Genomic DNA, 24,591 nt, shown 5'->3' with positions numbered 1-24,591 from the left:
TGCTGACAGCCATCCCACTCCCCAGGACAGGACCCCTTTTGTTTCATGCTGGGCCGCTGTTGCGCCTTAACGATTTGTTTGCCCCAGTGATGCGAAGCTGCTTCACAAAGTGAAGATGCCCGTTTCCAGATAGGTTTGCATAACCGCCCTCAAATTAACAGCTTATCGCCAACAAAACACACAGACTTCACTCCTGCTCCATCCTCTATGAATTTCCTGCACACCCACATTAATAGGCCAATCCACACTGACGAGCACTGCTTCTCTTCCCAGCCTCCCAGTTGGAAAGATCTGGGTTTATTGTTTTTCTGTACAGACTGTACAAACAGGCCAGCAAACAGTGGTATAAACACTGTATAAATACTGATTTATGAAAAGAGCAAAAAACACTCTTTATCCAGTCTTGATTTGCTCTTGTTGCACTCAGTTCAGAATAGAAAGGGAAAAAAAGCCCCCAAGAGCAAAACAAAACAGATCAATACTTTATGCAGGTCAGTAAAATGAGCTGGCTCACAGCACCACAGCCATTAGGAGGCAGGGGAAGCAACTGTAACTTTTCAGCTGCTTGTGGAAACACAGCCTGAGTTAGTGCTTATGTCCAATGCTGCTACATGTAAACGTGCAGCATCCTGCTGGCTCCTCCCAAGGGGCAGCAGTACCAGCTGCCATGGAATGCCTGCAGAAATAGGAGCTCCCAAGGGGATAAAGGACATTTTTTAATTCCCTGCAAAATCCCGAATAAGGCACCGAGTTCCTTTCCATTTATGCAATGCTCCTTCCAATTACAGCACTTCAAACTGCCTCCTTCTGAATGCTGCACAGTTATGACGTTGAGTCCAGACATGGTTTGAGTACCATGAAGATAACCAGGAGGCTGTGGCATGACCAAGGATCAAATTCAAAGCTACCATTCTCTGAGCTGGAACACTCAGTAGAAGGCAAGTAGTCCTCTGCTTTCATCTTCCATGGTCCAGTGGCCTGCCTAAAGCATTAACACATTAACTTGAAAATGGAGAAAAGGCAAATAAGGTGCTGAGTGTATCCTGGTGGGCTGTGAGAATGTATACCCACTTCAAATACTGCACTAGACTCGGGGTATGGCACAGGACAGGTAAACTGAGACTGTTCTCAGGGGCAACAATATCAAGCAGTGCATCACATTTGACATTTCCTGACACTTGTCATCAGCTGCAACGAAACGCATCAGAAACAATCACAGATATTGCTCAGATGGATCACAGGAGAAAAGCAATGCCAGGAGGAACGCACCTCTTCCTGATAGCTCGTCCTGTAGGCCATCTCCAGATCCTGATCCAAGAAGTTCAGGCTCAGCTTACTGATAGGCGGTTTAAAGAAGTAGTCCTTCATGAGGCTAGAGAGAAAACAGATGGAGTCAGCACCACTGAATCCAGCTGCAGAGCCACCATTCCATGGCTCTGCTGGCAGGGATGCAGGCACAGCCTTGCAGTTCCCACCACTGCTCTCAGCCATGGCACCCCTTACCCACGCTGCTCCTCAGATGGAAGAGATAGAAACACGGCAGAGCTGACATGTATTTTCAGGAAGCTGCTAGTAAGTTCTTCTAGAAACTTAACAGCCTGACTGCAGATGGCTACAGATAGCTGTAATATAAGCTAGAGGATGGTAAAGGTTAATTGCTGCCACAGACGCTCAACCCTAGGAGACGCGTGGCTGCGGGTTATTTATGTTGTAGGTGCAATTCTGTCGGTCAGAGCAAGCCAAGGATGATAAAGGTGACAGAGTGTTAGAAAAAAACATGGCTCGTTTTAGAAAACAGCACTGTCTTGTTATTCCACGGGCACCACAATAACTCAGCTGGGAGCGCTCAGCGAACCATCCAGGCTGCAGAATAACGCAACCCCAGGTGATGGATGGCTTAAATTTACTTCTGCCACAGAAATGTGAAATTGCCTATTGGTACTGAGAATTACTGCAGGGAGCAGAGGAGAAGCACAAGGCAGCACCACCAGGGCTGGGCATTCCTCCCCCCAGTCTTCCAGCACCGTGTGCAACAAGAAGAGCCTTCTAACATTGAAAACATGAAGAAGTTGTTTCCGTTTCCCACCTCTGAGAGCAAATCCAGAGCGCTGGGGAGTTCTGTGTGAGTTGTAAGAGGTTTATGGCAGAAGATTCCCAGTGACATCAGCGACACTTGGCACAAAGTTTTTGCTCTGTGCCCGCGCTTTCACGGGAAGGTGATGCCTGCTGCTGCCATTTACCTCTGGGACAGCCCACCATCCTCTGTTCCACCCTCATCTGTGTCTTCAGAATGCACTCTCCTTAAGAACCTCCCCTTGTTTTCAAGCAACTGAGGTTTTTGGAGTAGGGTGGTTTAAGCATTCTGTGCTCTTCCTGCCTCCCATACCTGTTATCTTTTACAACGCACAGCAGCATGCAGACTGCAAGGACTAAACGGGGGTTATTTTTATAGCGGCTGTAGTAAAGCCAAAGTCGAAGCTCAAACTCTGCACTGTTTGCCAGATATATATAAAATCAACTTCCAAGAAAAGGCAAACTGATAATTTCTACGAAAAGAGTTCTGTTGTAACGCAGCAATGCAAAAATGCCCCACCAACTGCAGCCTTATCACTGCTCCTGTTTAGTACTTCTATTACTGTTATTAAAGGTCACTGGAACTGTGCTGAGATATCAGCTGCAATGCAAAATATGGGCATGGCAGGAGAGCAGCAGCCCTACGCACTGCTGGAGCACGATGAATGCCAACAGCACCCAGCTCCTGCCTGCACAGAGGAGCACACAGGCTCCCAGCTCAGCCCCGGGACGTGTTTACCTCTTCCCAGCTGTGCAGGAAGCCTGCATGATTAATTTATACAACTCATCACCATATCTGGGTTAGACATCTTCTGTTAGTGCCATGCACAATTTCCATTGCAGATCAGCACACCTGTGCTGTGCAGCAAGACACGAAGTGCTCCCACTGTGAGCAGAAGCTCCCACGTGCTGCTGGGGGCTCTGCAGTGATGTAACAGCAAAGCAGCAAATCCTTCCACTGATGGCTGTGAATGACATCAATCTTCATGACAAGTGACTGAGTTTGGATGCCACCACCTTGACACCCTGACCGAACTCCCATTTCCCATTCAAGCACCCTCACTGGGACTAGATCTGAGACCAGCCATGTTACATTCTGCAGCAGGGAATCAGGAATGTTTTTAAATGACTCATTACATATAACTCCACATCAAGAAATGTTAAAAAGGGCTGATTTAAAACGGTAGACTTAAACCATTCGGAATAGACCTAATTAATCCAGAGATTATTTTTGGAAAGTTATGTTTACATGAACTGAACTCAGCAGAGAAGTTTCCCTGGCAACAAGAAATGGCCCACTTAATATGGTAATGATGATATATAGTTGAGAAAAAAAATGAAAAAAGGCTTTGACTGATGCCAAATCACAGTCCCACTGCTTCCTTTTGCCAAATGAGAAGGAAGTACCCATTTTGTTCACGGAGGAGGAAAGCTGCAGGAACACAAGGGCTGGAGGTGGGTATCTTTAGCAGTCCGATGGCATTAACCTGCCTCTGTGTCTTCAAATTGGCCGCATGCTAGTTACTTTTTAAACAAAAATCCAATTTGTTCTTCCTGATTTCTGCAAACATTCCGACTTTCACAATCAGTCTGTCTTCTAAAGTATCAGCTAAGCACTTACTTTTCACCATTAGTGACAGAGCACACATGGGAAGAGAAACCTGAATTCTTAGGAAGCTGCCCCTAGGAGAAAGGGAATGTGAAAAACAAACTAGAAGAGAAGAAAATGGGGAGGGACTGGAGTCCCCATCTCTCATTCCTCTCTGCTTTGGTCATGTTTTCAATTAAGACACCACAGTCACTGCTCTAAACAGCCGGGAGTATATATGAGCATACAGCTTCAAGGATATTTAGATAAAGTGTCCCTCATCTGAGTGGAAGCAGCGAAGCAAAAATAAGAACAGTCATAAATAATAACAAACCTACATTATTGGTTCAGCTGATCCCATCCAATGGCTGCCACAATAAGGGAGATTCAGTTGGGTGTTTACAAAAGCACACACACCACTGAATTCTGGAGAAGGTATTTTCCTCTGCCCAAAAGAAACCTTTGAGTTTGAAGAGTGAAGAGAGGCTAACTTCATAAAATGCTGTAGGGTCTGGGAGAATTCAGTCCTAAAAACTCCATCTCCGGAGAGTTTCTGTCTCTCCACGTGACTTCTAGTCATCAGCCACACAACATTATCAGATGTTGTTCCCTTGCTATGCAAAAATGTGAGTTCTGTGCTTCAGACTGCATGCCCCACTTCTAATCACAGAGGAAGGTACATCTATGTGTATTGGGAAGAACTCCATGCACAGAGTTCAACTTCAGGACAAGTCACTGAAAGATGACTTTCCATTTCCAAAGACTCAAAGGAAGAATGTCTATTCACCACGGAAGAAGAATGATGAAACACGTTATGTTTTGTTAATGACTATTGACACAAGACAAAAAAAAGCACACAAACACTGGTTAGGCATCTGGAACCCGTGTTAATGCCTTCTCTCCTTCAGACACTTTTACAATGTGCAGTATTTTCCTTACCTGTCCTCTTTAATCACATCCACAAAGTGGGCATCTGTCTTTTCTCTGATGTTTTTGAACCTCAAAGGGAGGAGAGCCGACTGATCCAGACTCACTCCCCCCCATCTTCCTTTCTCTTGCAACATTTCATAAAGTGAGGTTTGACTGTTGCTCAGCTTTTCTTCCTGTGGAGGACTCAAAAGTCCATTCTGGGTCTTTGGACTATGTCCTCCTGGAGCCTGCATGACAGAAAGCAAAACAGACACAGGGAACATGAATGGTCGAGAAAACAGACAGGAGAAACTGAACGGAGCTGAAGTCAAAAGGAGCTTTTCTCTCAGCACATAGAATGCTTACCTGGTCATGCCAAAGACCTCCCTCCACCTGCCTTGGAATCACTCACGTCTGCCAGAAGGCCATGTCTATTTAGGTCTTGTCCTTTTGCTTTCTATGTCCCCCTTCCCAAGGCACCAGAAAACAAAGCACATATTCCCACGTGCAACGGAGACCAACCACAATCCAAACTTCATTCACTCATCTTCAGGTCAAGACTCTCCTCCAAACCTCCTTAAACACCCATGTGAACCATGCTGCCTTCGCCCAGGCCATGAGACAGCCCCTCTGCTGCCCCTTCTGCAGACACAGCCCTGCTGCTCTCCCAGGAGCAGGACCAGCCCTGTGTGAACAGCCTCTTTGTGCACCTCGTTATCCTGCACAAAATTACCCTGCCAAAGCCACATCTTCACTGAGCTACACCTCTTTCACCATTGCACTGATAATATATTTTTCAGTTTTGACACCAGCTTGCAATACTGCTGAAATGCGCAGTATTATCAAGCCTGCCTTCATTCCTTTCAGGATAGAAGTGAGTTTCAGCCAAAAAAAAGTTGGTTCCCCCCCCCCCCCCTTCATGGAACTTGCAACTCCTTCCTTCACATTTTGTAATGCACTCAAGCAAATCCAGGATTTTAGACAACTAAACAATGGAATGGAAGTGAGCTGCCATTAGTCAGGATCATTTTATAACTTCCAAAAGCAAACACGTCCCAAACTTAGCACATCTCAGTGCTCATCTCCCCTCTCCACGTCTTATCATTTCCCACGTATCATCCATCCCCGTCCCCAAGCCCACTCCTGACAGAAGCTCCTTCGCTGCTGCCCGCACTGCAGGCAGCACAGCTCCTCCAGAAGACTATTCTTGGATGTCCCTCGGTGACCATAAATATCACATCACCCCATCACGCTCTGAAATATGTTTGAGAGTCGACAAATAGCTGGTTTATGGCCGTGCAAAATTAATTGAAGCTCCTCGTGTCTCTATGGTGTAAACCACACAAGGAACACGAACACGGGCAGGTACAGCTGAATGTGTGCTGGCAACTGTTAATATATCATTTCCAATTTTTTGACAGGAAGATGTTACAACAACAACAAAAAAAAAACCATTCTTCTAACATAAGCATTTCTGGTATCCACTTTTCTAGTTGAACAAACACAACAAAAGCACATTTTGTGCATGTTAAAAACCTTCATGCCTCACTTCTCTCATAAATAATAACCAGTGAAGATACCAGACAGCAGCAGCAGAACATCTCCATGAGCAGAGTGAGAAACTGCTTTGCTTGAAAAGCAGTAAGAGAGGAAATCTGTCTGAGCAGCTCAAAGAAAAGCTACGTGTGCTGTTTGCTTCCCTGCCTGCTCTTTGAGCTCTTCCAAAGGATGCAGTGAAAATGTCTGCTCTTTCACAGAAGGTCAGCTTGGACTGCTCTTGGCCTTTTCTCTTCAGCTCTTTGGCAAAGGCTCAAATCCCTAAGAAAATTCTTCCTTCGGTCAGCTCAAGGTTTTCCTGTGCTGTCTCCACTCTGTTAATCTTAACAGGAGGGGATTAGAGTTCGAAACTGCTTGTGTGTAAGAAGAAAATCCCTACTTAATAAGTGCTGCTCGCTCCAGCACTGCTGAGGTTCCTGATGGCAACAGGCTGTCAGCTGTGCTGAGCAGAGATGCAGTGCACCACGGCATCACCTCCTCTTCTGAGAAGACTTGGGGGCTTCAAAGGACACTGGGACCCATCCCTGCAGGTGCCAGGCAGGATGCAGTTCAGAGCAACCTGATTGTCTCATTCAGTCACTGGCAAAGGTGTCTGAGGAATTGGGGCTGGGAGTAGGTGGTCTTTGAGGTACCTTTCAACCCAAGCCATTCTGTGACTCTATGAAGGCCTGATAAGTGGTTAACATCATTTTTGGAGCTGAGAGAACAAGAGGGGATGTGAACGCTGCGGGGCCAGGCACAGCGAGAGGAGGAGAGGGGGGAGAACAGAGATGAGCAGAGGGAGCTGATGGCTCTTCTTCCTAACAGAGCTGAGACTGCAGAGATCTGTAAATCCAGTGCCGCAGCAACACTGTGCATCTGGCTGCTCCTCAGGCTTTTATTTGAATGGGCATCCCAGACTTACTGGATAGCCACAGAGCTGCTCCAGGTTTGGACTAGCAATACACAACCTGCAAACACAGGAGGGACACGTGATCGCTCTCCACTAGCATGTTTCTTCCACTGAAACCACAAGCATTTATTCAGTGCTGCACAGACTCTTCCAAGCAAGGTTTGATGACTCAGTCATTAACATACCTGAGCCTAATGTAGCTGCAGTAGAAAGAAACTTCAGACAACAATTCTGGTGAAGACAGCCTATGACACACGAGGTGGTTGGTAGCAGAGGACAATCTGTTAGCAGTCCTGCAGACCCTCAGCAGGAGCAGCAGCTGGGGGAAGCAGCATCTCATGCTCACCACCTCAGCAGCCTGGAAGGTCTCCCACAGCATTTTGGCCTTGAAGCTGTCATGCTGTTCAGAGTCCTGTACCTCCTGGCCACTCTGCTCCATCTCCCTCAGAGCTGCAGGGATTATTTTTTTTCCCTTAAGCTGTTTCTTAGGAACCCCAGCAGAGAACACGGCCTACTGTGCCACAGACCATTTACATAAACGCTGGCAAGTTTTCCATTAGCGCTATACACAAGTAGAGTTTTACAGACAGACGGGAAGAAAAACAACCAGATAGCAATCTGAGCATGTTTATAAAGTGAATCTCCCCAGCGAGGGAAAGCATTAAACTCATCTCAAAGCCTAACAGAGAGTTGATGAGCATTGCTATCAGTCTGCAGCTCCATTTTCCAGAAGGAAAGAGCTGGGAGACCACGAAGGCCAGGAACGACAAACAGGCAGTGTCTGGTACTGTAGAGGGAGTGGGTGGCTTCAGCAAGAATATCTAAGCAACAAGCACAGAAAACAATCTTGCCAGCAGCATGGTGTATTTGTCAGAAAAAAAGGACAGGAACAGAGTTAGGTACTGTGAATTTCTGCTGTGTGCATGAACAGGAATGGCTCTTTTAGAGCTATGACACAGGGAACACTGGCAAGACACTTGACATGTGGCCAGGTGACATACAGCTAACAAGTGTAAGCAGCAGAGAGTGATGGTGTTCTTTGTGCCTCTTTCCCTGGCTACCCTCAGCATAGTTTAGAGTCCCAATTTTAGGTCCTTCTCAGCATCAGAATGGGCTCAGAAAACCACTGATTCTTTTGAAAATTTGGGGGGGGGGAGGGGGAAGCCCAACTGAAGTTTAGAAAGCAACTGCCCATAATTGGTTCTGCTGCTGAAGAGCTTGACTAAAGGAACAGCGATGCGAAAAGGAGGCGGCTAAGTGAAGCAGAGAAGTGAGGAAAAAGAAGGGAAGCGGTAAGTACTTAAATTACCTTTGTACTGTTTTTATGCTCATCCTGACAACCATTTTGGATAGCTCCTTCGTCTATGCTGACATCGCAGTGGGGAACAAGGGTGGTACTACATGAAGGGCAAGGCTGCAAGGAGACAAAAAGAATTTAGCTGGGAACATTCTGGTGTCCTCGTCATGTTATGCAATTCATAATGTGGCCCACTTGTATGCTTGCTGCGTGGTTAAAAGACAAACAAAGCAAAAGAAGGGGAAGCAGGGAACAGAATTTTAAAGGACCAGAATGCACCATTTCAAAAACAAATCACACATTTTTTGTTTAGTAAAGCCAAACCTGATCCAGGAAAGCTTTACTGGAATCGCTGCTTAATGGCGAAGGACCACCCCAACAAGAACAAAAGACCCTTCAGTGACCAAAGTGCAATTACCTCATCTAAAAAGTGCCTGCAAAAGGATCTGAACGGCATGGTGACCTGCTGAGGGAAGACTTAGGACAAAATGCAGCACATTCAAGCAAAGAACACCACGGTGCTATAAATGGCAAAGAGAAATGGAAAGCAACGCATCTGAAATGAGTAGAGGACGATACTTTCTCACGTAGCTCTGCAACACAGGGGAGCAGAGCTCTGGCTGTGGAATGCTGTTGAACCCAAACACCGCCCAAACATACAGGAAACAAGGAAAGCAAAATCATCAGGACTTGTAACTTGCAGGTTACACATTTTGGAAGCAATCTAAAATGTCATGGTTTGGCTTTTAAAACAACTTATCCCACTGGATTAAAATGTGATGACCTTTATAGAGGAATGAAGCCCACACCTCATCTTGCAAAGTCCTTCAGACTTGCCTGCCATGCTTGCCACATGCAGGCAGGGTACTGCAGGACAGGAACACTCCATGGATCCCTGGTAACAATTCCTACATTCTTGAGACAGTTTGTTACCAGGCTTGCCTCAGGTCTACTGATGGATGCAGATACAGCAGCCCCTAGAACAGCACGCCAATTTTGGCTCACTGTGAGGTATGGGTTACCTACAGAAACTTCCTGATACAGCTTCCAACTCGTGTGTTTTCCATCACCTTCCCTGTCAGGAGGGACTGCTTGAAGTCTCTGCAGTGCACCTTGCTGCTGTCCCAGAGCCTCCACAGCTCCTCCCTTAGGGTTTGCTCCCCTTTGCACAGCACAATGCCTTTGTCTTTTCAGATTTTCACATTCGCTCCAAACCCCTTTTCCTGCCTCATTCCACACCAGAATTTCCACAAAGATTCACAGATCGTAACTTTCAAGGTTGTCACAGCACTTCTATCTGCCCACTCTTTTGCTGCTCCACCTCATCACTCAGCGATGCCTCTCAGGAGCTGCCAGGAGGAGCCTGAGCCCCCGAGCAGCCAGCCCCACACACACTGCAGTTCCCTACCAGCTTCCTCACCTGGCAATGGATGAGCAGCGTTCATCCAATGCTGAGCTGGTACAGCCTGAACAAGTAACTGCACTTACAGAGAGGAGGAAGTTGGTTCCTAAATGGGTCCATTTAAAAACAAAAAAAGCCAACATTAAATACTGTGAATTCCTTGAGCATTCTGTGGAAGGTGACCCCCATTTGATGCTGGCATAAAGCAGCAGGACCTACCTGTGTGCTTAGCTGCTGGGGTTACACCAGAAGATGACAATCTCAGAAAAGAAGCTTCACCTTTTCAAAAGAAGCTACCTGACTTATGCCACGTGTCCCAGTCAATATCACTAGCTCTATGCTCTGCTGCAGACACTGACACAATCTTGGTGTGGATGTGGCCCAGTCACAATGAATAATTCAGCAATGCACTTTCAAACACCAGGACAAGCAAATAAACCTCCTGATTTCACACTGACAGCCTCTGATCCCCAGTCCAGTACGGCATTTCACGATACATGATAGGGGAAGTAAATTGACACCAAAGTGGTAAAAAAAAAATACCATACTTGATTAAGCAAGTTATGGTGTTTTCATGCAAAAATCAGCTGCTAATAAAGACTTTCATTTCCAGCATCTTTCCTCACTGTTTTAATTATGTACCCAGTGCACGTCCCAGAACTCGCCTTTCACTGAGATCCATAATGCCATGAGATTTGCAATCAAGACAAATGCAGACACAGTGAAGGAGAAGAAGAAATACAATTCCTGTCATGGATCAATTACTGTTGCATTCTCCTTCCTGACCTTCCTTAACAGGTCTTGTCCAATAGCACACCCATTCCAGCCCAAAATGTGAAAGTCATCCTTCTCATCCAATATGGCCACTTACTTCCTTTGAAACAGAAATATTTCAGCTTGCCTGTAATTTTCCCCCCCCCTTCTTAGTCTCTTTTGCAGAGTTGGAGTCATCTCCTCCCACACTGACACTGTTTACAGCTTTGTATTTAAAACAGTTGGCATGTAAGTCATGATTCTTTTGCAAATTATCATGATTCTTCTGCAAATTCTCCCTCCAGACCCTACCAGAAAGCTGCAGGCTTCAGAGGAAAAACACTGTAAGAAAGAAACCCACTCCTTTTCAAAAGCTGTGTTGAACTGTAATTAAATGCCACAGTTGTTCTTCATGGATTTTACACGTATAAATACATATATATATTGTACATATATAATGAAGAATAATGACTTATTACCACCACTCATGTGATTGCTTCATCACTACACTATGGTGTTCTGATGCATTTTGTGGCACGTGTTACAGGGATGCTCCTCAAACCGTAAGGGAAGGCAAATTTCAGTTCATTCAGAATTCATGCCAGCAATGTCCTTTGGGGAAGCAAGCCCACTGCTTTCCAGGCTGTCTGGCCACCTCTGAAATCACTGTAACACCTCCAGAGCTCGTGGAGATGAACAAAACTGCATGCCTACAAGCATAGATTTGCTGTAATAGGAACACAACAGTGCACAGGGTATCTGAGAAGGCTGAAACTGAGCTGGCACTTGTCCTAGATGCTCTTCTGAAGCAATTTTCCCTCTTGAACAGCCAATTTGAGCCTCTCCTTCACTTATCTGGATTGCCATGTTTGCACTTTTGCAGTGCAAAAGACCAGCATCAGCACTCAAACAGCAATTAACACCTAGGCAGGCCATCCCAGACCAGAACAATCACAGAATCATAGAATGACTTGGATTGGAGGGGACCTCAAGGATCATGAAGCTCCAATCCCCTGTCGCACACAGGGCCACCAACCTCCCCATTTCATACCTGACCAGGCTGCCCAGGGCCCCATCCAACCTTGAACACCTCCAGGGATGGATGGGGCATCACAGCCTCTCTGGGCAGCTGTTCCAGCACCTCACCACTCTCTCTGTCAAGAACTTCCCCCTGACATCCAACCTAAACCTTCCCCCCCTCACCTTCAAACCATTTCCCCTTGTCCCGCTGTTATCTACCCCTTCAAAAAGTTGACTCCCCTCCTGTTTATAGGCAAGAGAGGTGATGAGCAGTAACCAAAGCACATCCCAGCATGGCACGCTGCTGGAACAGCGATGTCTCTGTTACCTGTCCTTCTGCAGGCTGAGTCCTCCCTGTTGGAGGAAGCACAAGCCAGAGGGCAAGCCGATTCTTAACACCAGATTACGTCCTGGACTTGGGTCATCTGAACAAGGACCACAAGTTAATACATAACAAACCCCAGCAGGTCCCAGCTGCATGCAGCTCAGCACTGAACCTTGCTAGTTTCACTGCCCTCTGACTGAAGCTTGCTTTGCTGTCTGGTGTTAACAAGGCACACTTGTTTTCTCACCAACAGCACTTCCAGTCTTACTGCCGCATTTAATCTCTCCTCTTTCTCTCACACTTCATGGATGGGCATCTCAGCTGTTACTGCTACATGGGACCTTTGCACAGCCATGCACCTCACAGCACAGAGACTTACCTGTATGCACAACCACTGAATGCTCCAACGATGCATTTTCCTGCTTTTTTTGCTCGTAGCTTTCAAGAGACAGCTGGCAAGGATGCAAATATGCCACCCTCACTCTTACACGGGAGTAGAAGTAGAAAGGTACTGCCAACAACCTGGGACCAGTCAAACCACATACAGCCCATGCTTTGGCTAGACACAAAGATAGCCACAGCTGCCTTCTGTGTCTATATAGTCCTGGTCTGCTCTGTCAGGAGCTCATTTAGCTTTGGACCATACCTTTGGACCAGCCTTCCAGCTTGTCACACTCGTGATCAAGTGTTTTTACTCCAGAATTAAACACAAGCACACTCCACGCTTTCCTGACCCAAATGGAGCTGCAGGAAAGTCACCTGCCACCAGCTCTGTCAGCTGAACAGCAAAGCTGTGCTGGTGAGGTCCTCCCAGCACTGCCCATACACCAATGACTATGGGCATTGACCTGCAGACAGCCTGGCATTAGTGCCTCATTCAGCAACCCAACGCCAGGGACTCAGAGCAATCAGAGAACAGGCATCTGTTGTTTGGGAAGATTGAGAGTAACAGCAAAGCTTCAAAGCAATATACCTTGTTTCACAGATTCCCTTGTCAAGAGCTTTCATAAGAGGTGAGAACATAACAAAAGTCACCATTTCCTTAAGCTGTATCCATACAAACACTGCCCTCCATCTTTATATAGCTTTCTAGAGCAAGCAGATGCAACAGCCTACCAGAACGTGCTCTTCTGTAATGCAAACAATCCTTATTATTTTTCAATGGCTATGTCAGCTGCAGGACCATACAGAAAGGTTCCCGAGTTCACAGCACACCTTATAAAGGGAAGGCAGAAGCAGAGCTCAGCAAACAGAAAATCATAAACGCTATGGCTATGGGAGCTGCATGCAGCATAGCTTCTTTTCCCCGTAGCACCATGACCACCGAAGAAGCAGCGCTGACCTCTTGCTTCTAAAATACAAACATTAAGGAAACTGTGCACCTGAAAACACTTCAGCAACGCCCACCTTATTTTCAAGATTGTTTGTCAACTGCTAAACATTGCATCGTGCGTTTTTTTCCTGAAGCTACACTTTGTACATATACACACATATACACTCACGTATACATGTGTATATAAATAGAGCAAGCAACTTGTAAGCAAACTGGTGAGGTTTCCCATCCACACGTCTCTGGGCACAGTCTGAGCTCTCTGAAGCAAGGACTCACCTTTGGCTTTTCCATGTGTTTGAGAGCCTTTGTGGAGTCAGCGGCGCTCTCGGCTGAGGGAGCTGCCTGCATCCTGGCTCCATCCCCAGCCTCCAAGCTGGGAAGCAAGGCTTGCGAACAGCTGCAGTGGGGTTCCTTCACCTTCTGACCAGAGATCAGATAGGTCTTCAATCCTAGAGAAAAGATATAAACAGTGAGAACTGCGAGGAAACAAAAATAACACTACTTTGGACTTGTCAGATAGGAAATAGAGTAGCTAGCAAAGCACGATGGGGGCTCGAGAACAGCACAGAAGGAGTATCAGGGAACAGACAGTAGGAACACACTCTGCAAAGCAGTGGCAACCAGGATTGCCCAACATCTGCTGCCCCAGATCCCAGAGACTGGAACCCGCAGCAGCAGCCATGCCTGACATGTGCTTGCTTTACTCCATTTACACTCAGACGCTCTGGAAAACAGAGCTTAGGCTTTAGGCATTGGCTTCCAAGCTGTAATTTGAGCTGAGACATTAACTCTTTACTTTTGGAAAGGGTTTGCAGCCTGTTTTTCAGCGAGATCTGGACTGACATTGCACTTTTGCAAAGCAGCGTGTGTTCCCCCCCAACGCTCTCCATTTCTCGCAGAGATGTGGCAAAGCTCCCTTCATGCTTGGAAAAGGAAATGGCGTTTCAGTGCTAGAAACTGTCGGGTTCTCCTAGTCAGAGCAGACTTCACATTTCTAAAGAACAACCTCAATCTCTCACGCCCACATGCTCGCCCTGCAACTGCTGCATGAGCTGAAGCATAATTGGAAGCCAGATCCCTTATTAAAGGCCAGACCGGTAAATACTGTGCTGTACCAGGCCGGTCTGCACCAAAAGCCTGCTCAAAAAACAAGGATCTGAGTCTCGTTCTTAATATTCCTTATTTTCTTTTCCTTGTCTAGGCACAAAAACTCAGGGCTGCAAATCACGCCTCTTCCTGCGCTGAAATGCTCGGCTTAGTTGCCATCATATGGGAAATCTCCCACCTAGCACGGATGGGCACTGCCACGTCTGGTGATGTGGAAGGCGCCAGCTCAGAGCTGAGCAGTGCCCCTGGGTTGGGGTACAGGCTGACGTATGGCCCTGCCCCCCGCGTTGGGCTCCCACACCACCCCAGAGCTGAACGCTCACTGCCCATCGCTGGAAGGCCCACTGACACCACGGCTGCTGGCTCTGCATTGGGCTCAGGAAATCATCCCCACGTGCTGCCTGTTACGGGATGTCTGCCCCGCTCCCATTCACACACAAGGCTCTCCTGACAACTAACTGCGTTCTGCTGCCTCCTTCCACAGGATGAAACCTGGAAGCAAACACAGCGAGCTCCAGCAGCTTTCTGCTCCAATAGCACTGACGTTACGATAAGGTCATTCTCTTAAAACTTTCTTTAGAGAGATTCTATAAACATCCCTTCACCCGTGACACGTAACAAAGACAGTACTTTGTCTGTAAGCTTTCCAATAAAAATAAGTCAGACATGCTGATAACAGTTTTTCAGCTCCTCTGTGCAATTCCCAGCACCTCCAGCCCAGTCCGTGCAAGAACTGACACCCATGTGGCCATGTGCTCAGGGCCCTGGGCATCCTTATAGGGTCTCAGGGGCAGCTGGTCTCTATGCTGGCTGCCCCAAGCCTCACACACACCCTGGGGTACAAGATCGAGCATTAAGCTTCCTACTTCTATTTATAAAAGCTATCTTAAAGCAAGAATGCTATTATTCCTTTTTTTGTGTTGCTTTTTCTTTATTCTTTTAAGCAGGTGCATTTTCTTTGTTCTTTCTTCATGTTTTTCTCCTGTCTTAACGCACTGTGCAGAATTATTTTGTCAGCGCGTGGCATAAAGGTAAGATTACCTCCTGTTTGAGCTCCGTGCTCGAAAAAAGCAAAAACGTCCTTGTGCTGCTGTAACCAACCTCATTTGGAAGAGCAGCCTCACACTTCATGGCAGCTTACTACTGCTGCCTACCTAATACTTGGTTATTGAATCCTTCTTATGATAGGAATGCTGTACGTGCTTTAGTGCTGCTTGCAATTTGGTGACTCTTCACAAAGGAGCTCCTGTTCAGTCTGAAATGCTGTGGTATATAACAAAAATTATTAATGCAGCTGAACTGCACTGATGTAAGTAATGTGTATTACATGCACAGTGAGCTAACGCAGCCATGGAGCCATCCCCGTGCAAACAGTGTGTTGTACAACATCTCAAGACACCACAACGAGGAAAGACACGTCGGTTCTGCAGCTTAGTAAAGTAGAACTCACGCTGCCTCCCCCTCCTGCCAGTCTCCATTTGATAACGATCCCCTTCTCCTGGATTTACACCAAGCAAGTAAAGAAAAGAGCCAAAACCGAGCTGCCTGGCAGCCAATCTGTGCAGCTGCACCCTGAGATGGCTCCTGGAAGTGGCGCTGGGAGCAGGCTCACTCCTGTGGGGAAGTCCTACAGCTGGCTGGGGGCACAGCGACCACCTCAACACACACCTGATTTGGGTATTTTCCACCCAGGACAAAGTGAACACCACTGCTCGTATCGGAATGGCAGGAGTTGCCTCCTTCACCTGTCTTCTGAAGATGCAAAGACACAAACTCATCCCAATACTAAAAATCCATGCCACATACCAACAGCTGATACCACATGTGTGCACCCTCCAAGCATGTGATTTTCTGCATGCACATAAACCAACAAAATTATAAATAGGGCTGTGCATAAACATCCCCATAGGTGAGCCAGTTCTGGCAGTGTGAAAACTGCTCCTCTGGGGAGCATTGCTTGATACCAGGAAGGAAAACAACTCTCTCTGGCAAACCATGTTCTCCCCCTTCTCTCTCTACCCTACTGAACCTCATATGCTTCTGAAACCCTTCCTGTGCAGAACAGCCCCCAGCAGAGCTCCGTTCTGTAAGAATGGGACAGCCCCTCCAGCAGTGCAGTAAGCCCTGCATCACACCAGCCATGCCCCCTTTTGCTTCATATTAACTATTCTCTTTCATTATCCATCTTCCCATTAGTTTCCCTTAAGAATCCATGCACTTTAATCATTTAGTTGTATTTCTTTGCAAATACTAAGTATGCAAGCATATGTTCATAAAATAGTTAATTGAGCTCTGTTTCCACAGCCCCCTGCTTTTGCATTATCCACAGATGGAATCTGCAGAGCTGCCCCAGCCTGCAGTGACCACAGGCCGCTACTCAGTCATTTAACAGCCACTTGGTACAACTCTTACACAAATATCTAGCAGTGTATAGGCAGCTGATACAGAAAGGTGAGCATTTGGGGGTCAGCTTTTGCTCCTTTCTTCCCAAACTTGTTGGTGCTCACTCACTTTTAGGTTATGCATCTTCATCACTTCTTGCTTTCACTTTTTGATAAAATGCAGTGCAAAACTTTCCCTACAAAGACATCATCTCCTTACTTGGCCCCAAATATGGCAGCAGAAGAGCTGCCATCCAGCACCTGCCAATGCAGAGAAAGGGAGCCATGACCTAAGCTGGGGTTTCCTTGTATCATAAAATACGCCACCATACAGTTTAATGCTCCATAAGATCAAATATTGACTGCAATTATTACCGCTGGCATCCAAAAGCACCCAAAGGAGCTGCTGATCAGATCCTGCTCAGCATGAGGAACCAATGGACAAAACTTTCCCCTCCTGTAGAGCACCCAAGCTCCTTCGCAGCCACCCAGCTGGGCATCTTCAGAGCAGGACCCAGTGCAGTGCCAAGGAATGCACAACTCCAATTGAAAAGCTGGGTGCTACTGCTGCAGCAACAATTGCTTTTTTCCCTATTTTGCAATCTTCATTTGCCAACAGATTGTTACGCTGAAGAACAAACTTCTGAGAGTTGTCCAGTCTTCCTGAAGATTGCAGTGATTTCTTACTCAAGGATGTGCGTGCTGCAGTGAAGCAAGCAGCAAATGCCCGAGGGCCATCCTTAGCTGGGCTGCTAAGCATCTGGCAAATACAAACTGTGTGATCACAGGACGTGGGATATCCCTGCAGAACATCTTCCAGCCAACTGAACTTCCCGAGATGTGAGAGCAGAAGCACCGTGTGCCCGTGGTACCTCTGCAGCTCAACCTGCTTAGGATTTGGGGTTTTAGGACTCGAGGATACAAAGACTTACAGGCACAGCCTGAATTCTGGCAAGCTGTAAGGCTGCAGCAGGTCCCCCAACAAACCTATGGGACACATCCTGCTGCAACGCACGCAGCCCTGATGCTTGCACTCTAACAAACCAGCCTACCTGGAACAGCACACGTTGAATGTATGGAGCAGCATTTCCTGTGGCTAAAGTTAGAATGGAATTTATGAGCCAACTTGTTATCTTAAGCCTCTGGAAAGTAGAAACAATGATAATAAGAAACAGAACTTTTCAGGCTGGAAATACAAAAGAAACTCCCCAAAAAGGAAACGCCAAACCTATCTTTGTAATCCCAGAAGAACTGGGAAGAGACAGAGAAATCAGAGGCATCTTCTATGCTGTGGAAAACCAGTTTTCCTTATACCTTTGTTTAGCAGAACACTTCTGATCAGCTAACAGACAGCAACGGGCTTGGAAAATGCTGATCAACAACACATGTGCAGTGTTGGTACTTGACATCTGCAAGCTGTAAGTGGGAGCCCCATACCAGAACACAGAGAACACATTTGTAGGGCTGCCTTTGCTCGCTTGCTGCTCCACTGGTCTGCTGACAGCGTGCCAGCAGCAACGGGTGGGCAGTGAGAGCTCATCCACCTCACTCCCAGCTGGTTTACCCACCCAGCACACTGCCTGCCACGCTTAGGGAAAGAAAGTACAGGTTTCCATCAAGAGGCAAGATGGGGATTTGGTAGTCCCGCCTGGGAAATGGGTGCTCTGCACAAGAATCCAGGCTGCTTATGAATACAGTTGCAGGTAACACATGATCTCTATTCCTATTTAGGATTCCTCACAAACCTTCAGAGATGCACGGCATCCCTACACGCCGTGTATTGGGGATGAGCTGCTCCATGTGCTCTCTGCCTTGTGCCCACACCACTCAGTTCTCCTGTACAACCTGCTGCAGCCTTGCACTCTGGGATGGCTTTAGAAAGACAAATTCCATGATTTGATCACACCCATTAATAAGCATCTCCTATTATCTTACTGGTTTTACTTTTCACTTATTGACCACTCCACCCTGTGGGAAGGAATGAGCACGGTGAGCAACGATGCCATTTCAGAACCCAACAGGTACCACAGCAAGAGTCAACCATGCACACAGGAGCCTGGCTCCTTTGGGGGGAAAGGGGAGAAAAATGCCCTCAGAAATTACAATATTCCTAACACCCAACATGCTTTCTGAAAACGTACCCAAAGAATTCTGGGGACAGCCTGGTGCCCAATGGGGCTGCTCCATGGGAAGGGGATGGGTACAGGATGCAGAGGCACAACATGCCTCTTCTGTGCACTGCAACTCTTTCTTTAGGAAAAAGTGAGGAGGTCACATTAACAGAAGGTTAATACCAGAAGGTATTTTCTTCCAGTTCTAAACTTACTGTGTAAATGTGTTTTTTTTCTAAGAGTACCTCCAAGGTTTAATAACACACGGCTAAGGCAGCAGGCAACCTGAACTCCTGGCTGATGCTCAAGGTACCAAAGGCAGGAGCACGCTCTGAGCCCCAGCAGTTCCTACATAACATCCCAGTGTTATGAGCATCCCTGTATTACCTACAATCGCTGCCAGCAGCCACGCCATGGGAATGGCACAGCAGCCAGCAGCACGGCCTGGAGGTGGAGGTGGGCTCCCTGCACTCCTTTCCATCCAAGCACAGCCTGGGGTGGGCAGAGAGGGAACTCCAGCTAAAGTTCCCACAGCTCCAGGGTGCTCAAGGATGGGAACTGATTTCTTTTAAACCAAAATATGGCCGGACAGAAAGCAATTAGGAGCTCATCAGCAATTTCACACTGGAAAATTTCACCTATCCTTGCGATGGGTATTTTAGAAAGGAAACAAAGCAAGTGTGTACAATGCACGGAAGGACTCCAGTACGAAACAATAGTGTGATGCAACCGAGCCTGTCCAGGCACTGGGTAACAGAGCGAGCTGTTGTGGCTCCTGGTCCTAACGGAGTTTTAATAGAATCCAGACAAGAGCACGCAGCAAACAAGATTTGAGAAGCCTCAGTTGTCACATGGCTGCAGTCTGTGTGCTGACAGGGCCACAGGCAGGCAGTCGCTCCCCAATGCAGCACAGCATGAGGGCAGGCTGGCTGCCAAGCACCCACCAAAGCCAAATGAGAAGGGCAGGCAAACCTGCCGAGGCTTGATGGGCTCTGCTCATGCCACTTCTTTCTGGTTGGAAATTGGTAACAAATGGCAGCCTGATGTTTAGAAGGTAAAGGAAAAATAAAACAACAACAAACAGATGCAATATTCCCATCAGCTGTTTTCTAATCATTGTTTTTTCCAAGCAACGGATCGAATGGTATTGAAAGCACACAGCATGCTCCAATGTTTTTGCTTAGGTCACAAAAATAGATCATCCCAGGGATCTTGTGACCACAAACAGGAGAGCTCTAACTTGCCAGTTCCCAAATATCCATCACTTAGGGGTAAGAATGAGCCCCCTCACATCAGTACTGGGTACACACAGGTACGCTGTGCCACATCTTCCCTCTGCAGAAAGCAGCAATAACTGCAGCAGGGAAGGCACTGCAGAGCTCTAAGCATCGTGAGCACTGCCTCCCTCCTACCTGCTCCTGCTCAGTATCTCAAGGAAGATTCCCTCAAGCATTTACCTGAAAGAACAAGACAGAAACATCCTTTGGACAACGAGAACATAGTGCGAACTTTGACCAAAGTGCATTCACCCAAGTGACACTGAGAAAAGGTTTGTTCATTTGATTATCCAAAGTCAGCCTCAGGAAGATAGAATAAGCACCCCCAGAGGATTAAATCTAAAGAAATAAGTTTGCAGATCACAGATAAGCCCATCTGTTCCCCCTGCAGGGTTGCCTGCTGCAGGAACCCTGCTGCCTTCAGGGCTCCCCATGCAGGTGGGCTGCAACAGACATGGTAGCCATGGAAGTGATGGTGCACTGCTGGGTGCAGGCATGGCACAGTGCCACCCCTGCACCGTGCCTTGTGCAATACGGGCAGGCTTTTGTGATTCAAGGTGAGCTGTTATGAATAGCTCGTGCACTGCTTGTTTACACATGGTCCAGGGTTTTAAACGGTTACTAATTCAGTACTGAAAAATAAAATGCAAATAACAGTGCTGCAGGAGGTACTTTGTGCAGCTCCTATACATTGTTATGGCAAACAGGTCAGGTGGGGAAGAAAGGAGCGCTGCCACCATGTAAGCACACATCACCACACAGCTCTGTTTTCAGTTTGATTGCACATTCCAAGCATGAAGCATTCACAGCACAAAGGATGGAATCGTTGGAGAACCACTGCTGAGGAGCTGCTGCTGCCAGATAGCGAGTGTTGAGTCTCCCAGACACAGGGCATCAGCCTTTCCAGCAGCTCATCACTCCTCCTTAACCAACAGATCCAAACACCCTCCCCAGAATAAAGCTCCAGCCTCCAGCTCCGATCAAGAGGCACCTCAGATCTGCAGAACCACTGCACAAATAACGGCGTGCTAGAACTGACCCGAGCAGTCTGATACAAACCAGTGTACAAGACTAGTTTTGGGACATGCTGAGTGCTTCATGGTTTTGCAAAGATAGAAGCACATATTTAGGGATGTTACAGTAAAAGCAAGTGAAAACAGAGCTCTTCTGCTTTACAGTGAAATACAGGAATCATTTATAGACAAAGCAAAGTCCCTTCAATAAGCAATATGTACAATTCCTGAGCAGGTACTTCGATGCTAATCCTGCCTCCCAACACTCAAGCACGTTCCTGTTCTTATTTTACAAGGTCAACTTGTTCCAAGATTCAAATGACTGCATTTACTACGTTCAGATATTTTGATACAATTCTGTTAAAAGCTGGGAATGAGTGCATCAGCCCCTGAGCGTGGTTTTGGCAGCTGGGGCCAGCGCTGTGCTGTACCTGCAGCTGAAATCCCTCCTTGCTGAACGGGGCTTTTTAAGAAGCTTCAGCATCACCTCAATGTGAAGTGCAGAGGATACAGGGAAAAGATCTCACTTTGGGCCTCCAGAGCGAGCTTCATACGAAACTGCACATTTAATTGTCCAGACCTGTGACAGAAGCTAAAAACCACCCAACCTAAAAACTCAGGTGAAAGCACAGGAACAAACACAACATCCCCAGCCCAGCAACGCCTACGTAGGAAAGCAACACTGACAGAAGCCCAAGGAAGGCTGAGCATTCCCCCCCCCCCCCATGACCCAGGCATTCAAAAACAAAATTCCTCAATGCAGACCGAGGCATTCTGCGGGATTGCTCCCTGCCTGAGGGTAGGGATCAGGGTTTCAGAGAAACGTGATGAATCACAGTGGTTTTTAGCTTATTCATCACAAAGAACTGCTTTTTTTTTTTTTTTTTGGTTCAACTGATAACTTCGGGTTGAAAACAAAAAAGAATTACCTGTTATCTAATCTAAGAAACACTGAGCCTGCTTGAATGAGGGGAATGCCTTTTCTTGCCTTCACATCTGCATACACTATTTGATGCTGAGGGAGCACTGCAGAACAGAGTGCCAGCACTTTCCAGCACCTCCCCAAGCTAAGCAGCCCCATCTCTTGTTTTAGAACCAGCTGCATAACTGGAATATCACAAGGCAGCTGCAAAACTCACAGAGATGCATGGGAAGTTTCAAAACAGGAAAACCAATGGCATTAAAATCTGCTTTCAGTTTGCACGCCTTCCTTCCAGGAATCTGCAATTAAAGAACTGACAGGGTGACAATAAAGGCACCGATCTCATACAGTGACTTTAAAGAGAGCACAAGGCTCAGGTTAGTGTCAGGTTATCCAGGACTTATGTCCCAAATCCCCACCACCAAATCCTCAACCACACCAGTCTGTCTCTCAGCTTTCCCCTCGTTTCTGCCTGCAGGGTTATTTCCATGCTGATTGGCATTTCCCCTCCTCCTGGGGAGGCTGCACTTCTTCCCATCTTCTGCACTCGCACATCCTTCATTCTTAGCCAGAAACATGAAGCAGCAGCAACATGGAAGAACTTTATGTCATAATGAAGAGTCTCTTTGTAAATGACTGAATCTAATCAGCTTTGTTACACTTGTTTAGTCATTAGAAAGCTAAAAATTAGACAAATAACTTGAGAAAAGAGATTTTTAATACACGTCATTGCCATGGGCAGCATGTAGGGGAGAGACTTTTCTCAACACAGGATACCTTAGAAACACCAGGAAAATAACTCTAAAGCAGAGCATACAGACATGCAATGCTAATACAGCAGTCTTCCACTGGAGCTTATCTTGACCACCTTCTTGGCAGCAGAATCCAAAGTTATGGCAAACAGGGCAAGGAAAGCCCACCCACACCATGCAGCCAGTAATTTCAGGTGCTGGTTTGCTGAGCTCCCACCACCAACGCTGTGGGTCCCACTGGGCAGGCAGAGCCCTGCAGGCTGGTGTGTGGTCGGTGGGTTTGCCTCCATGCAGACACTTCCTAGACTTCCATTCACATCTCTCAGAGCATGAGACTTGAGAAGGGAGACTTGAGAAGAGAATCCTCCTGCACAGCACATAACCCAACCTAAAGCAAGCTTCTTGCACTGGCCCGTAATTCGATGTCTTCTTTCCAATTAGCTGCTGGATCCAAAAAAGGACATTGTAATTTCTCATCGATCCAGGCCACTGGGATTTCATACCACAGTTCTCTTGGGAAACCGGAACGAGAGCACATAAGCTTATAGCTGAGAAAGGAAATACTTTCCTAATAGTTACTGGAGGGATCCACTGAGTCACAGCCATCCACTGAAGGCATTACACAACTGGATGTCCTGTTCGGAGAATCCAAAGGACATACAGAAAATGGAAATCACACAGTGCTACAGAATTTCTCACATGAAGCTTATGCAATCTTTTTTTAAAATCTATGAAGCTGTCGGAATCTTAAGGAGCAAGCTCTGGTTTTGAACAGAGGTGTGCTTTTCATCTTCTACGTCAAAAGCATAAGAAGTGGTTTGCTTTAGAGGGAAATGGATTATTTCAAACCTGCTCTCCCATCAGCAGCCTGGCACAGGCACAGCATTTGTCTTTCAGCTGGGGCTGCACAATGCACATCCCCATAGGAGCTGCGCTTTCCCCAGGAGGCCAAAAACCAGCAAGCACGGAAGAAGCCTGGAAAAAAAAAAATGTAGCAGAAAAAAAAAACAAAGAATCTTTCGAGGGGAAGGCTGTGTTGCTTTCAGACTGCCACTTTATCTCCTGGAGGGTACAGCAAGCTCAGGCAAATGTGTGCCAACTCAAACAGGGGAGGGTGCAAGCAGCAGCATGCCAGCCAGGCTGGGCTGCACACAGTGGGTGCTCTGGGGGCTCAGAGGAACAGAGCAGCACCAGGAATCAAACACAATCCGATGGAAAAAAGCCTGGTTTCAGACAACACAGAATAGCTGCTGCTCTCAAAGCAAATAAATAAAGACACTGGGTTCTACTCAATTACATCGAGGTCTATTTTTGCCCGATGCCCTAAAAAAAGGAGCACAAGGGAGGCTGTGGGATCTCCATCCTCAGAGATATTCCCAAGGCAGCCAGGCAGGGCAGCAGCAGCTCCAAGCAGATCCCTGGGAGCAGGGCTTGGGGCCACGAGCTCCAGAGGCTGCTGTAACCTGCACCATTCTGTGAAGCCAATCAGCTGCCGCATGGGGAATTACTGGAGTCAAAGACGTGCTGTGTGCTGGCTTGGGTTAGATTTCATGGATCCTGCAGGTGAAGCTGTAGAAAGAAGGGAATTTTCCTAGTTTTCATTATATAATATTTCAAAAGCCCTCTTCATGCCCTGATCATACAAGGACAGGTCACAGCAAGTCAGCTCAGAGGAACTCCTTCAGTTTGGGTAAATCTCAAACCGACCGAAACCACAGCCTAGCCCCACTCTGCAACTCAGCATGGCAGCCTTACAGCCATCCCACCTTCCATGGGACTGAGTGCTGCAATAGGCACTAAAACATCTTCAGTTCCAGTTTCCACCTGTTTCCTTCGAGGAGTTACTGCTGGCTACAGAAACACCACTGCTCATTGTTGC

At 47.0% G+C, this 24,591-nt stretch overlaps 1 protein-coding gene and 1 long non-coding RNA gene across 3 annotated transcripts in view; both read right to left on the bottom strand.

The window, feature by feature from the left end:
• Positions 1-24,591, bottom strand: part of ADCY9 (adenylate cyclase 9) — a 59,532-nt gene that overhangs the window by 15,828 nt on the left and 19,113 nt on the right. The window contains exons 2-5 of one of the 2 annotated variants that reach the window (XM_048961736.1): positions 13,426-13,598; positions 8,329-8,433; positions 4,601-4,818; positions 1,270-1,372 (exon numbers count right to left, since the gene is read on the bottom strand). In XM_048961736.1, the coding sequence (XP_048817693.1) occupies positions 1,270-1,372; positions 4,601-4,818; positions 8,329-8,433; positions 13,426-13,598 (599 nt within the window). The remainder of the gene's footprint in view (positions 1-1,269; positions 1,373-4,600; positions 4,819-8,328; positions 8,434-13,425; positions 13,599-24,591) is intronic. The other variant, XM_048961737.1, reaches the window with a different exon arrangement.
• On the bottom strand, positions 20,664-23,675 carry LOC125700684 (uncharacterized). The gene is made up of 2 exons (XR_007380016.1): positions 23,562-23,675; positions 20,664-23,347 (listed from the first exon to the last, which is right to left on the bottom strand). It is a non-coding gene; the product is annotated as an uncharacterized LOC125700684 (long non-coding RNA).

The sequence above is a fragment of the Lagopus muta genome, chromosome 15 (genome assembly GCF_023343835.1).
Source record: "Lagopus muta isolate bLagMut1 chromosome 15, bLagMut1 primary, whole genome shotgun sequence".
In the NCBI taxonomy this organism is placed as follows: Eukaryota; Metazoa; Chordata; class Aves; order Galliformes; family Phasianidae; genus Lagopus; species Lagopus muta.
This window is presented reverse-complemented; position numbering and strand designations above follow the sequence as displayed.